Source organism: Manis pentadactyla, chromosome 1 (genome assembly GCF_030020395.1).
Source record: "Manis pentadactyla isolate mManPen7 chromosome 1, mManPen7.hap1, whole genome shotgun sequence".
Taxonomy (NCBI): domain Eukaryota; kingdom Metazoa; phylum Chordata; class Mammalia; order Pholidota; family Manidae; genus Manis; species Manis pentadactyla.
Genome location: NC_080019.1, coordinates 137115769 through 137129147, shown reverse-complemented (window position 1 = coordinate 137129147; position 13379 = coordinate 137115769). Strand labels below are relative to the sequence as shown.

At 40.3% G+C, this 13379-nt stretch overlaps 1 protein-coding gene across 10 annotated transcripts in view; it reads left to right on the top strand.

Moving 5' to 3' along the window:
* The window catches only part of USP25 (ubiquitin specific peptidase 25), a 152960-nt gene that overhangs the window by 69100 nt on the left and 70481 nt on the right, over positions 1-13379 (top strand). For 9 of the 10 annotated variants that reach the window (XM_036881444.2, XM_036881441.2, XM_036881438.2 and 6 more), the window contains one exon: positions 4354-4491. The exons of the other annotated variant lie outside the window; for it this stretch is intronic. In XM_036881444.2, coding sequence (XP_036737339.2) covers positions 4354-4491 — 138 coding nt within the window. The remainder of the gene's footprint in view (positions 1-4353; positions 4492-13379) is intronic. 10 annotated transcript variants of the gene reach the window in all.

Below are 13379 nucleotides of genomic sequence, written 5' to 3'. Positions count from 1 at the left end.
TAATACACCTCTAAATAACCCACGGGACAGACAAAAAGTCAAAAGGGAAATTTAGAATATTCTGAACTGAATAAATATTAAAACATAACAAAATTAGAGGACTGTAGCTAAAATGGGTGGTGGAAAATATATAAATTAAATATTCTGTTAGAAAATATGGATGGTTTGAACTTAATAACATCAGCCTGCACATCAAGGAATTGAGGGAAAAACACATTAATTTTAAAGTAGAAGAAAGAAATAAAAGAGCATAAATCAATGTAATAGAAATCAGCAAAACAATAAACAATAATGGAACCAAAAGCTGCTTAAGAAGATTAGTAAAATAGATGAACTTCTAGGTAGACTGAGCAAGGAAAAACAGGGAAGAAACAAATTATCAATATAAAGAATGAAAGGAGGGGGAGGGACATCATTTATATATTCTATAGACAATAAAAAAGAATAGTAGAATATTATAAAGAAATTGCTTGAAAGCCACAAACTATCAAAGCTAACTGATAAAAAAAATAGATAACCTGATTATCCCTATATTGTATTCAACAAATCAAATTGTATTTTAAGAATCTACCCACCAAAAAATTCAACAGCAAAATACTTTCCTGGTCAGTTACACCAGACATTTAAGGAAGAAATAATACCAATTCTCTACATGTTTTTCCAGAAAATTGAATAAGAGGTAAAACTTCCCAATTCATTATATGAGCCCAGCAATACCTTGAAAACAAAGGTAGAAAAAGATACTTCAAGAAAACTACAGACCGATATTCCTCATGAATATGAGGAAGACATTGTAGCAGATTGTTTGGCAAACTGAATCCTATAATATATATAAAGGAGAATATCTTATGGGCAAGTGGGGTTTATCAAGGACTGCAAGATTGGTTTAATGTTCAAAAATCAGTGTGATTCACCATATTAACAGGCTAAACAAGAAAATCCGTATCATCTAAGTAGAGGAAGAAAAAGGATTTGACAAAAGCTAACATCTGTTTGTGGCAAAATCTCAGAAACTTGGGATAGAAGGGAACTTTCTTATTCGGGTAAAGCTTATTTATGAAAAATCTGCAACTAATATGGATCAGGAACAAGCAAGCACATCATCCCTCATCACTTCTGTTATACATTAAAGTTCTTAACCAGTGCTATAAAGCAAGAAAAAGGAATAAGTATGCAGATGGAAAGGAAGAAATATAACTGTCTTTTTGTGTATAGGACTCGACTGTCTTATATAGAAAATCCTAAGTCCTCTACAAAACAAAAAAAGAAAAAGATGTTAGAACCAAGAAATGTTTCAGGAAGGCAACGTGATACAAGGCAAACATACAAAAATCAATTGTGTTTCTATACTAGCAACACACATTGGAAATTTAAATGAAAAAGTGGTTATATGCAATAGCATAAAACATGGAACATTAGGGGTAAAGTGGACAAAAGATACTTATGTAAAACTGCAAAATACTGCTAAAAGAAACTGAAGAAATAAAGTTATACCATGTTCATGGATCAGGGAATTCAGTGTTAAGATATCTGTTGTCCCGTTTTAATCTATAGATTCAGTGCAATTCCAGTCATAATTCCAGCAAGGATTTTCATAGGAATTGACAAACTGATTCTAAAATTTATATGGAAAATCAAAAGATGTTGAATAGCCATAGCAATTTTAGAACGAAATACACTGTTGGATTAATTATCAGACTACAATGATCAAGACACTTTGTTATTGGCTAAAAGAGAGCCATTTAGATCAATGGAATGGAATAGAGTCTAGAAATAGATCCACATAAATAAGGTTAATTGATTTAATCAGAGTTGTCGGAACAATTCAATGGGCAAAGGAAAATCTAATGGTGTTACAGACAGAAATAAAACGCTTAGTCCTTATAGGACACTATATGTGAAACAAAACTTAGGATGGATTATGGTCCTAAAACTCTAAAAATTATTGAGAATAGCGTTACTGTATTGGGGAAGATATTTGAACACATACTTTGCCAAAGAAGATATGTAGGTCATAAATATCAATGTGAAAAGATGCTTAACATATTAGTCATTAGGAAAATGCAGATTAAAACTAGAGGTGCCTCTTCATACATACAAGCTATATCGAAGTGTTGTAGAATGTAGACCTAGAACTCTCATTACACTGCCATTGGGAATGTAAATTAGTATAATGCCTTTGGAAAACAATTTGGTGATTTCTTAAAAACATCTACCTTGCAATCTAACTCTTCTTACTTGAAAAAGAAAAACTACGTCCATGTGTACAATAATATCCACAACAGATGGAACAAGTTAATGGATAAATAAGTTTGGTGTATCCATGTAATGGAATACTATGAGCAGTAAAATGGAATGAGTTACTAATGCACACAAATCATATGGATGAAGCTCTAATTATGCCTGTTGCAGCCAGACTAAAATGGGTACATAGTGTAGGGTCTTACATAAATTTATAGAAAACAGAAAGTTACCATGGTCGTGTGCAGACGATTAGGGAAGGAGTAGGAGTTGAAGAAACATTTGCAGGTGATGGATAGTTATGTTACCTTGATTGTGGTGATGCTTTCATGGATGTATACATCTCTGAAGCTCATAAAATTGTGCACTTTATAATATACAGTATATTGTACATCAGTTGTAGACTGGTAAATCTGTTTTAAAAGAAAGATTAAGAATGGTGTTTGAGTAATTTCTGTATATGTGGCAATATTTTCATAATTTAGCCAAATGCAGTGGTTGCTTTTAACATCGTTTACAATTTTGCCTTTTGAAATTCAAAAAGATTTTCTAGGCAGGGGAATTGGCTGAGAGCAAAAATATTTCATTATAATATTCTACTTTTCAGATATGCCTCTCAGCAGAATTTCACTTAATTTACTTCATTCTTGTTACTTGGAAAGGAATGTCTCAAAAAACTGCATTGACTTAGGTGTAACAAGGGAAGAAATTGATCTCAGGAAATTAAGGATATTCCTGGAAATTATTTTGTGGAATAAAATTCTTAGTTTTAGACCTTTAAAACTTATTTAAATAGGGCAGTTGTGGGGAAATAGGAAGTACCACGGGAAGATCATGGATTAATTTTCTTTATCATTTAAAACCTTTTTGTTTAAAACCGTTATCAGTGGTGATGGAATTTATTACACTTAAATAAAGTCCATGTTTTATAACTCATGTTTTTATGTCAGACAGTGCACTTCGGGATTGCTGTAATGACATACAGTTTTGGATCAAATGATAAGTGTTTGCAATCAATTTTATTTCCTTGCACCTAGTTCTTAGGATTCCTTTCTTAATGCCTTCTGGAAGCAACTGTTTCTATAATGATAATATTATTTTGGATAGCAGCTATGTACATGTTTATACACACACCCATGCAATTTTATAATGTTGAGAAGGTAACTGCAAACTTGGAAAAAGTTTCTAATGTTTAAATAGTATATATAGACTTTATTTGTTAAAATTGTTATTGCAAGAATTAACTGTAGTAAGAACTGCTTGTCCAATTTTTTGCTATGAAGTATTTTGCTAAGTTATATGAATTACATTCTTTTAGTTTCCCTCTTATTTTAAAACAAATTGTTTGTGGTTGATGGTATTGGGTTGTTTTTGTTCTTGTTGGAGGGTTTGGTTTAGTAAGAAATTGAATGTCTGCTAAGTGTAACGAAACATTGTGGAAGAGATACTGTAAGTTCCTGTCTTGAGAAGCTTAATAGTCTTATTGAGACACAGAAGTTAAGATTTGGAACACTGGGAAGATGATAAGTTAATGTGGTAATTAAGATCATCACACAACAGTGGCAGTTGGGGATTTATTGCTGAGTGAAAGACATTCATTTCAGTACGTGTAGAATTTGAAGGTATCAGTTACTTGGGGGGCTGGGGAGGTAGGTCTTGGAAGGCTTCATGGAGGAGGGATTAGTTTGTTTAAATGCATTTATTGAGGTAAAGTATTCAAGTAGTGCTTGGCACACAGGTAATACTCACTGAATGTTGCCTGTTGTTATTTCTGTTCTCAGCAGCAGCTGGGCTTTGCTGAATGTAAAGGATTATAATAAACCGCTTGAATGAGGATGATATTCTTGACTGGGTAATGCCATGATTTGCCATGAATATGTGGCATTTATGCTGAAATTATGAGCTTGGCCTAGGTCCTCTGCTGTTTTCATTCCTGACTCCTTCTTTGAGTCTTCTACATGACACCTACAATCTTTAATTATATAGGGAGTGCTGTACTTATTCCTAACCTATATTAGCAAAAATTTTGGTTAATTTTAAAATGAATACCTGTTTACCAGTAAATATTTTGTTAATCTTCACTTACTGATTTTTTTCCTTTTTGTCCAATAGGAGCATCGGAATTTGCCTTTTATGCATGAGCTGCGGTATCTATTTGCACTTCTTGTTGGTACTAAAAGGAAATACGTTGATCCATCAAGAGCAGTTGAAATTCTTAAGGATGCTTTCAAATCAAATGACTCTCAGCAGGTAGCTTTTTTGTGCTTGTTTATTAACCAGTTATATTTCTAATATGATCATTCTTTAAGCAGTTTTTTCAAGGATACATGACAGTTGTAGATGTTCTTCATCTTTACTAAAAATAAGCTGGAGTCATTTAAAGCATCATTTGGAAGATATACTTTTAAATTAAGAAAAAAAAGTAAAAATGATTTTGAATGTAGTAGGATAAATGAAGCTGTATATTATGATTTAAATTGATAAGTGAAAACAACAGATAATGCCAAGTGTATTCACAAGTGTGTAATTGCAAATCTTCACAAATGTGTGGTATCCCAAAGTGGGTGTAGTGTTCATGATTGCCATGGGCTTGTTTTGTTGGCAGGCAATTACTCAGAAAAGGTTTCTGAACTACATTAACTTTGTTATTGTTGCCTTTATTTTCTAATTTTTATTTAGTGCTATTTGGTGGCTTTTTATCCATTACTTAAGAAAGAATACTGAGAATTTTCCTATGAAATAGAAAATGTCTTTCAACAAACCAACCTTTTCACATATAATTTGAGAAAGAGACATTAAAGAAGGAAAACAAGACAAGCAAAGAAAGTAGCAGAGAACAATGCAACAGTGTGGAACAGATGGCAGTGAAGAAGTAATTGACAAAAGATGAAACATTGTTTCCAGAAGGATACCCAGAGCCACAACACTTGCAATGTAGTTCTTGTAGTTTCGGGTTGTGTCTTTGTTTTGTGAATGTGGAGAGTAGGTGTTTGAAGGAGGGTTCTGAATTATGGCTCATCTGCCACTGTTTTCCCTGTGTATTATTTTATTTATTTATTTTTAAATTCACCTTTTATAGCAAAGGTAAATGAACAAAGAAGTTGCTCACATCAGGATTTGCTTTTGTTTCTTGTTTCCATTTTTTTTAAAATTCTAACAATGTTCCAGTGCCTGGTAGGTTTATTGTCTTACTTGTAAGAATAATAACACTTGTAATACTAATACTTATCTTAATAATAACACTTGTGTTAAGTCAAGAAACAATATTCCTATGAATGATCCCAGACCTCCATTTTAGGATACTCTTTCTGGTTCTAAGTATACTTTTATTTTTTGGAGCATTATTTCCTTATTTAGTGCACTATGTTTTCTAGTGATTTTGTGTATACAATTAAATTTCAAAAGTCACTTCTTGAAAAGTGTGTTGTCTTCTGGAATTGCTTTTTTGTCTTTTTCTTGGATACTGTCTTTGGAGTTGAAACTTTCTACAGAGTAGAGATATTCATGTATCTTTTCATATTTAGAACTGAAATAACACAGATCTCATTAGGAGCCTTGTACATACATAGGTAAACTTCAGTTTTGTGAGAATGGATAAGGAGACAGCTGTTCCCTTGTTATGTTTAAAGCTGTTACAATGTTATATACTCCAGAGTTCCAAAATGTGAATGCCTCTATTTCGGGCTAGTAGTGTAGACTAATTAGTTTTCCCATTTGTTGATTCTTTTCCTCTTAGTGGTCTCTTAAAGAAGTTGCACATTAATTCAGGTTGATAAAGGTTTAATTCTCTTCTAGTCCCAGACACTTAAATCTGAATTACATATTAGTGACAGTGAAATAAATCCATAAATGAAATAAATACTACTTAAAAAAAATGAACTTATACTTACATTTTATATTCTTCCTAATATGTCTTGAAATAGGCAGTAGTCTTGTGTAAAAGGACTGCCAAATTCCTTAAGGGAAGAGACAACCACACCAAGAAGCGTATATCCAACCAAGAGATTTATTTAGCAGTGGTGAGGTGGCTGCCCGGGAGAGAGAGAGAGCAGCCATGTTGGCTGGGGAGTTTGGCTTATATACCCTATTAAGGCACTTGGCACCAGCTAATTGGCTATGGATTCATTGAGGTTAGCTGGCGGGACTTTACTGGTCTGCGTCACAGAGTGTTCGGTTGTCATGAATAGGAAGCTGAACTTAATTCCAGGAAACTGAAACTTAACGGTCGCCATCTGAGGTCGAAGAGTGTGGGGATTGGGCACCATTTTGACTAACATTCCTCCGTTTTTGATTTTGTATGGGAGAGGGGTCGTTTTCTCTGGCTACCTCCTGCTGAAAGGGGGCGGTTATGTCTTAATCTAAGGGGGGGGCAAAAGGGAGTAGTTATGTTTGAACAAGGTAGGGCTTGTCAGTTTCATCATGGCATACATCCAGGCTCCAAAGGTGAAGATCTCTTCAGAGAATTCAAGAAATGTTCCCTGGATCCAGAGATCGAACATTCGCTTGAACCAATCACTGGTGTGTTAGATGTCTGGAAGGAGCCAGCTATCTTCCCATAGCGCTTCAAAGAATTTCAGCACTCATCTCATCCACATTGTTCAGCAACTGGTAGTCCCTAAGGAGGAGCTGGTTGAAAGTTTGGTTAGAAATTTTGCCTATCTGATTTTGAATGAATTTTATTTTGCAGGGCAAGAAAGTACAGAAAAGAAAGATCATGAGTAAGGACCAAGGATAGGCAGGAGCCAAGTGAGGAGAGAGGACTGGAAGAGTCCTGTTGTGCTAGTGTTTGCAGGGAACCTTTTTAGACTTTCTGCAAGATTGGCCAGTCTGTGTACATTTTCTTCTAGTCCTGACTCGTTGACGTAATAACATTCTTCTTTAAGGAAGAGGCAAGTCCCTCCCTTTCCAGCAGTTAGAAGATCTAGGGCCCACTGGTTTTGAAGGGTTACTTGGGCTAGAGATTTAACTTGTCTCTGTAGTAAGGACAGGGATTCAGCGGTGGAATCTAAAGCAGTTTGTAGCTTGGCATTAAGGTCATCTACTGCCCATAGGGGTGTCCTAAGGCTCCTCCTGAGAGGCCCATTCCCGCTGCAGAGGCGGAGAGGGATATCCTGACCATAATGGGAAGGAAGGCCGCTCGGCGGGTTCTGCAGTGAGGAAGCAACCATTGTACCTCGGAGCTACTGTATAAGGTTAGTTGAGGGACAATAGTGACAAGAAAACAAGGATTTGATTGGGTAGAATTTGGTTTGAGAGAGTGCCGTTACACCAGAGAAACTCTCCTGGTCGTGAATAGGAGGTTGTAGAGATGGTTTGGTTATAAGCGCAATTGCCTCTCCCTAAGGAGACATTAGCAAGGGAGTTTGGAAGAATGCAGGCATATAAGGGGAGTGAGATATTGTCTGTTTCTGGTTCCCATAAGGGAACATTGGTAATTGGGCTGATAGAGATTCCTGAGGTCAAGAAGGTATAATTTCTGATGTTAAGAGAGACTGCAGCTAATAAGGGCCAAACTAAAGAGGCAGAAAGGTAACAGGTCATTGGCTTTAGAGTGGGCATAGTGAAGTTTAAGATGGCAAGAATGTTTTGTATGATACGGAACCAAGAGTAGAGTGAAGGGGATGAGGAGGGATCTGAGAGGGGGGAGTCGGGGTCTGGGCTTTCAAGTTGATTAACAAGTATTTGCTCAGAGTGTTGTATGTTGGCTAATAGTTGGGAGTGTTGGGTAGCAATGGAGACATACTCTCTACTTAGGCTAACATCCCCGGAGGGGTGAGATGAGTACCCCCATTAGGGTAAAATTTTCCTGTCATTCTGGTTGCCCATCGGGAATCCCATGGGTCAAAAATTGTTAATGTGAAGGTCTTTGTGTTCGAGCTGAATTTGAACATTCTGTCGCCATTGTATGCATCATGTATTTTGCATGACCAGTAGGGGCAGTCTCCGTAAGTTTCGACCCACCGGTTGGGACAGGAATCTTGTGTCTGGTCGAAGGTGAAACATAGGTAGGGCCGAGCGGCCTTTTTTATCAGCTCGGAGGTGTGTAAGGAGATGGTAATGGCAGAAGCACAGCCTGTTGTGGGACAATCAGCTGTGGCTGCCAGGACAGTTTGTTTTGTGTTTTTTTGTGTGTATATGTTTCCCTCAACTTAAATCTCCAAACATATGACATATTGGCAAAGGGGGTAAGAAAGCAGAAGGTAAGAGTGAATAAGGTGGGGATGCTAAGATCTATCTTCGGGAATGGTGGGGAGGGACTTTAGACAGGAGAGGCGGAGTTTTAAGGGGTCTGTTGTGTAGAGGGTGCAGGTGAAGCATGGAGGAGTTGGGTTTAAGGCTTTTTCTCTGAGTTGTCTCTCAGAGGTCTGGCTGGCTTCAACCTGGAGATATGAATCCACGAGGTTAATTTTCCAGGGGACTCCTCTAATCAAGTGGCAGTAGGGGTGCAGAGAATGATTTTTAAAGGTCCTTTCCATTTTGGGGTTAAGGGAGTGGAGTCTGCAGAGAGAGGAGAGAAGTATACCCAGTTGCTCGGAGTCAGGGGAAAGGACATGTGAGACCTCAGGGGATCGGGTAATAGGGCTTCTTGATGTCTCCAGAACTGGGAGCGAATGAAAGAAAGAAGGGGATAAGAAAAGTGTTCAGGGAGAAGGTGGGGAGGAGGAATTATTCTGGGGGGCAGTGGAGGTCTACCATACATGACCTCAAAAGGGGATAATAATGAAGGTTTTTTTGGGAGCACTTGAAGGCGGAATAGAACTAGAGGAAAGAGTTTGATCCAATCAGTATGTAATTTGAGAAAGAGTTTAATCAGAATGTTTTTTAGTGTTCGATTGGTATGCTCCAGTTTTCCTGATGATTTAGGATTATAAGGAATATGGAAATGCCATGGGATGTTGAGGGCTCCTGCAATTCTTTGTGTAATGTGGGAAATAAATTCTGGGCCATTGTCTGATTGAAGTGAGGTGGGCATTCCAAATCTCAAGATTATATCTGAGAGAAGAATTGAAGCGATGGTGGAGGCCCTCTTGTTTGAAGTGGAGAAGGCCTCAACCTATCCCGAGAATGTGTCCACAAGCACCAGAAGATATGTGTGTTTTCGGACTCTGGGCATGTTAGTAAAGACAAGCTGCCAGTCTGCTCTAGGGATATGTCCTCTAGCCTGATGAGTTGGAAAGAGCTGGGTTTCAAGGGGGTGTTAGGATAAGTTCTTTGGCAGATATGACAGTCAGTGGTTAGCTGTTGGATGTATTTGAGGTCTTCAGCAGTTAGAGGAAAGAAGAAGTTGAGAAACATTCTTAAATTTTGTGGGCTGATGTGAAATAGAGAGTGTAAGTAGGAAAAGAGGTCATGTTTGGTAGGAAAATTATCAGGAATGTTGGAAGAGCAGTGGGGAATGGCTAGAGCAATGGTTGGGTTTTCTGATATAGCTGCCTATCTTGCGGCCTGGTCTGCTTTAGACTTGCCTATTGTTATTGGGGATGAGTCAGATTGGTGTGAACGGCAGTGAGTGATTCCTATCTCACAAAGGAGGAGAGAAGTATGAAGGAGGTCTGTGATAAGTTTAGAATTGGTAATGGAGGTGCCCTTGGTAGTTAATAGTCCCCTTTGTTTCCAGATTTCTGAGTGAGAAAGAAGGATGTGGAAAGCATACTTGGAATCAGTGTAAAGTGTCAGGGAGCAATCAGTGGCTAGTTCGAAGGCACACTTGACTGCAAAGAGTTCAGCCTGTTGCTTGGTTGTGTTTTGTGGCAGAGATTTTGCCTCAATGGTTTCAGTTAGGGAAACAACAGCATATCCTGCCCACTGTTCCCCGTTCATTAGAAAAGAACTGCCATCAGTAAACTACACGAGTAGGGTTTTCTAGGGGTCCCTCTTTTATATGGGAGGGACATGGGAGTATGGGAGGGACATGGGAGGAGGTCTTTGAGTGTTTCACTACAGTGATGGAAGGGTGGGTCTTGTGTAACAGGGAGTAATGTCACAGGATTTAGGGATGAGCAGGCCTGAAAGGAGATAGAAGAATCATGTAGAAAGGAGACCAGCGAAAGGATTCGGCAAGGGGGAAGGGTCTTTAATCCCTTATATGTTAGAAGGTCTTTTGAAGTGATGGTGGCAATATGATTGTGATCGCATCTCCAAAAGTGAGTTTTTTTGCCTCTTGGATTATGACATATGCTGCTGCCAAGGCTCTTAAGACAGGGAGCCCACCCTCGAACTGTAGGGTCTAGCTTTTTGGAGAAATAGGCTACGGGAGCGAAGTGGGGCCTTTCATTTGTCCTAAGGCCAGTCCTTTGTTTTCATGTACATATAGAGTAAAAGGTTGTTCTATGTCTGGTTAAGTGAAGGGCAGGAGCTTGGAGAAGAGCTTGTTGGAGCTTTAAGGAAAGAAAGGAGTCTTGGCAGAGTTGTGTAGGGGTTCCCTTGAATCTCCTTTTGTTAAACTCTAAAGGGGAGCTTCTAGGAGTGAGAAGTTGGGAACCCAGGCTTGAAAGTACCCTGCTAGACCTAGGAATGAGAGTATTCTTTTGTTTTGGGGGTGGGTAATTCTCGAATTAGTTTTTTTCGGTCTAGAGTGATGGCCTTGGAGTCATGTGATAGTTGGACTCCTAAGTATGTGACCGTTTTTTGAGATAACTGAACTTTATGTGGGGAGACCTGGTATCCTTTTTCAGAAAGAAAGTTAAGAAGGGTAATGGTATCGGCTTCAGAAACTTGAAGAGAGGGGCTGCACAGAAGGAGATCATCAACATATTGAAGAAGTCTGGACTTGGGGAGTGTTACCTCCTTAAGGTAATTTGCTAGGGCTTGTCCGAATATGTGCGGGCTATCTCTGAAACCCTGGGGGAGTACTGTCCAAGTGAATTGTTGTGATTGATGTATGTGGGGGTCAGACCAGGTAAAAACAAAGATGTCTTGAGATCTGGGGGATAAAGGGATGGTGAAGAAAGCATCTTTGAGATCAATAACTGAAAAATAGAGGGAAGAGTTGGGTATGGAGGATAGTATTGTATATGGGTTTCATACTAGTGGGTGGATAGGTTTGACTGTGATATTTATGAGTCTTAAATCTTGGACTAAGCAGAAAGAGCCATTAGGCTTTTTTACAGCTAAAATGGGGATATTACAGGGAGAATGTGTGGGCCTTATGAGCCCCTTCTTGTGTAAATCTGCAATGATTGGCTGAAGCCCTAGAAGGCTAGTGGTGGGCAGGGGATATTGGGGTTGGCAAGGAAAGTGTAGGGGGTCCTTTAGGTGAATTTTAACAAGTGTGCATTTTGCTAAAGAGGGGGTAGTTGTGTCCCAGACTTGGGGGTTTACTGATGGGGGGGTTGGAAGGGCTTCGATTGGGTGTTGGCTCGATAGCTTCTGCAAGAATGAGGATAAGGGAAGGAGCGAGGCTGAATGAAATGGAAGCTTGGAATTTTGATACTATGTCTCATTCTAACAAGGGAACAGGTCATTGGGACATGATTAGGAATGTGTGAGAGAAGGGGTGACCAGAGAATGAGCAGGAAAATATGGGGGTCTTTTTTGGAAATATTGTTTGGCCCCCTACCCCAACAATAGGGGATTTAGATGGAGAGGTAGGTCCCCAAAACTCCCTCAATACTGAGAACATGGCGCCCGTGTCTAAGAGGAAGTTAATGGGATGTCTATCCACCAGAATGGTTACCCTGGGCTCCTGGGAGGTGATGACATTCATCGGGAGGGGAGTCCCAAGGCCTCGTCAGTCATCTGACACCAGGCCCAAGAGGTCTGAGTTTTTGTTGGAGTTTGATCCAGCTCCCCTGTGGGAGCCAGGGCAATCTACTGCCCAGTGACCTCCAGAATGGCACTTGGGACATGGTCCTGGTGGTGGCCTGAGATTGGGGCACCCTCATGCCCAATGTCTTTCCATCCTGCACTTAAAACAGGGTCCTGGAGGCATTTTTGGTGGAGGACGTCCGCCTCGTTGTCCTGTCACAGTGGACGGGCTGGGGTTTCTTCTTAGGGCTTGCGCTAGCATCTGGTACTTTTGCTATTTGGCTTTTTCATCTCTATTGTGGTAGACTTCAAAAGCTGTGGCTAAAACCTCAGTTTGGAGAGTAAGAGGCCCCTCTCTTCAATTTTTTTAATTTAGCCCATATGTCAGGGTAACTCTGGGAAACAAAATAGGTCGTGAGGAGTTGTCAGCCATCTGGGGTTTCTGGATCAAGATTGGTGTATTGCTGAAGGGCTTTAGTCAGTCTATCTAGAAAAGTGGAGGGATTTTCATGTTTTTCTTGAATGATTTCCTGTAGGTTTTCAAAATTGACTGCCTTTTGTGCGGCTTGTTTAAGTCCCGTGACTAGGCAGGTGGAAAATTGATCCTGGAGGACTAGGAGTGCTGTAATCCCAGTTAGGATCTTGGTCTGAACAGCCTGTGCCCCTAGTATTGGATGGGCAGGAGTAGTGTGATGAACTTCATCAGCGTATGTACGAGCTTGTTCCCATACTTGCCCTTGCTCTTCTGGGAGCAGTGTATTGGAAAGGATCATATAGATGTCATGGTAGATTGTACATCATGGATGTCCATGTATGCCTGGAGTAAACATTGAAATTCTTTGATGTATGAGGCTGAATTGGTGGTATAGGAGCCTAGATGCTTTTCAGTGTGGGAGAGGTCGGCCATAGAGAAGGGAACATGGACGCGGACTATTCCTTCAGTTCCGGCCACCTCCCAAAGAGGGGCTATAAGCTTGGGCAAACGAGCAGATTGGGTGTGGGAGCGAGTGGCTGGAGGGCCGAAAGAAGGGGACGTGGGGGGAGGAGCAGAGGGAGTAGGAGGAGCTGAGGGAGGAGGAGGGGCCGAGGGAGGAGGAGGGGCCGAGGGAGGAGGAGGGGCCGAGGGAGGAGGAGGAGCCGAGGGAGGAGGAGGGGCCGAGGGAGGAGGAGGGGCCGAGGGAGTAGGAGGAGCCGAGGGAGGAGGAGGGGCCGAGGGAGGAGGAGGGGCCGAGGGAGGAGGAGGGAGGAGGAGGAGGAGAGCTGAGGGAGGAGGAGGAGCAGAGGGAGGAGGAGGAGCTGAGGGAGGAGGAGGGAGGAGGAGGAGGAGAGCTGAGGGAGTAGGAGGGGCCGAGGGGGGAGGAGGGGCAGAGGGAGGAGGAGGGGCAGAGGGA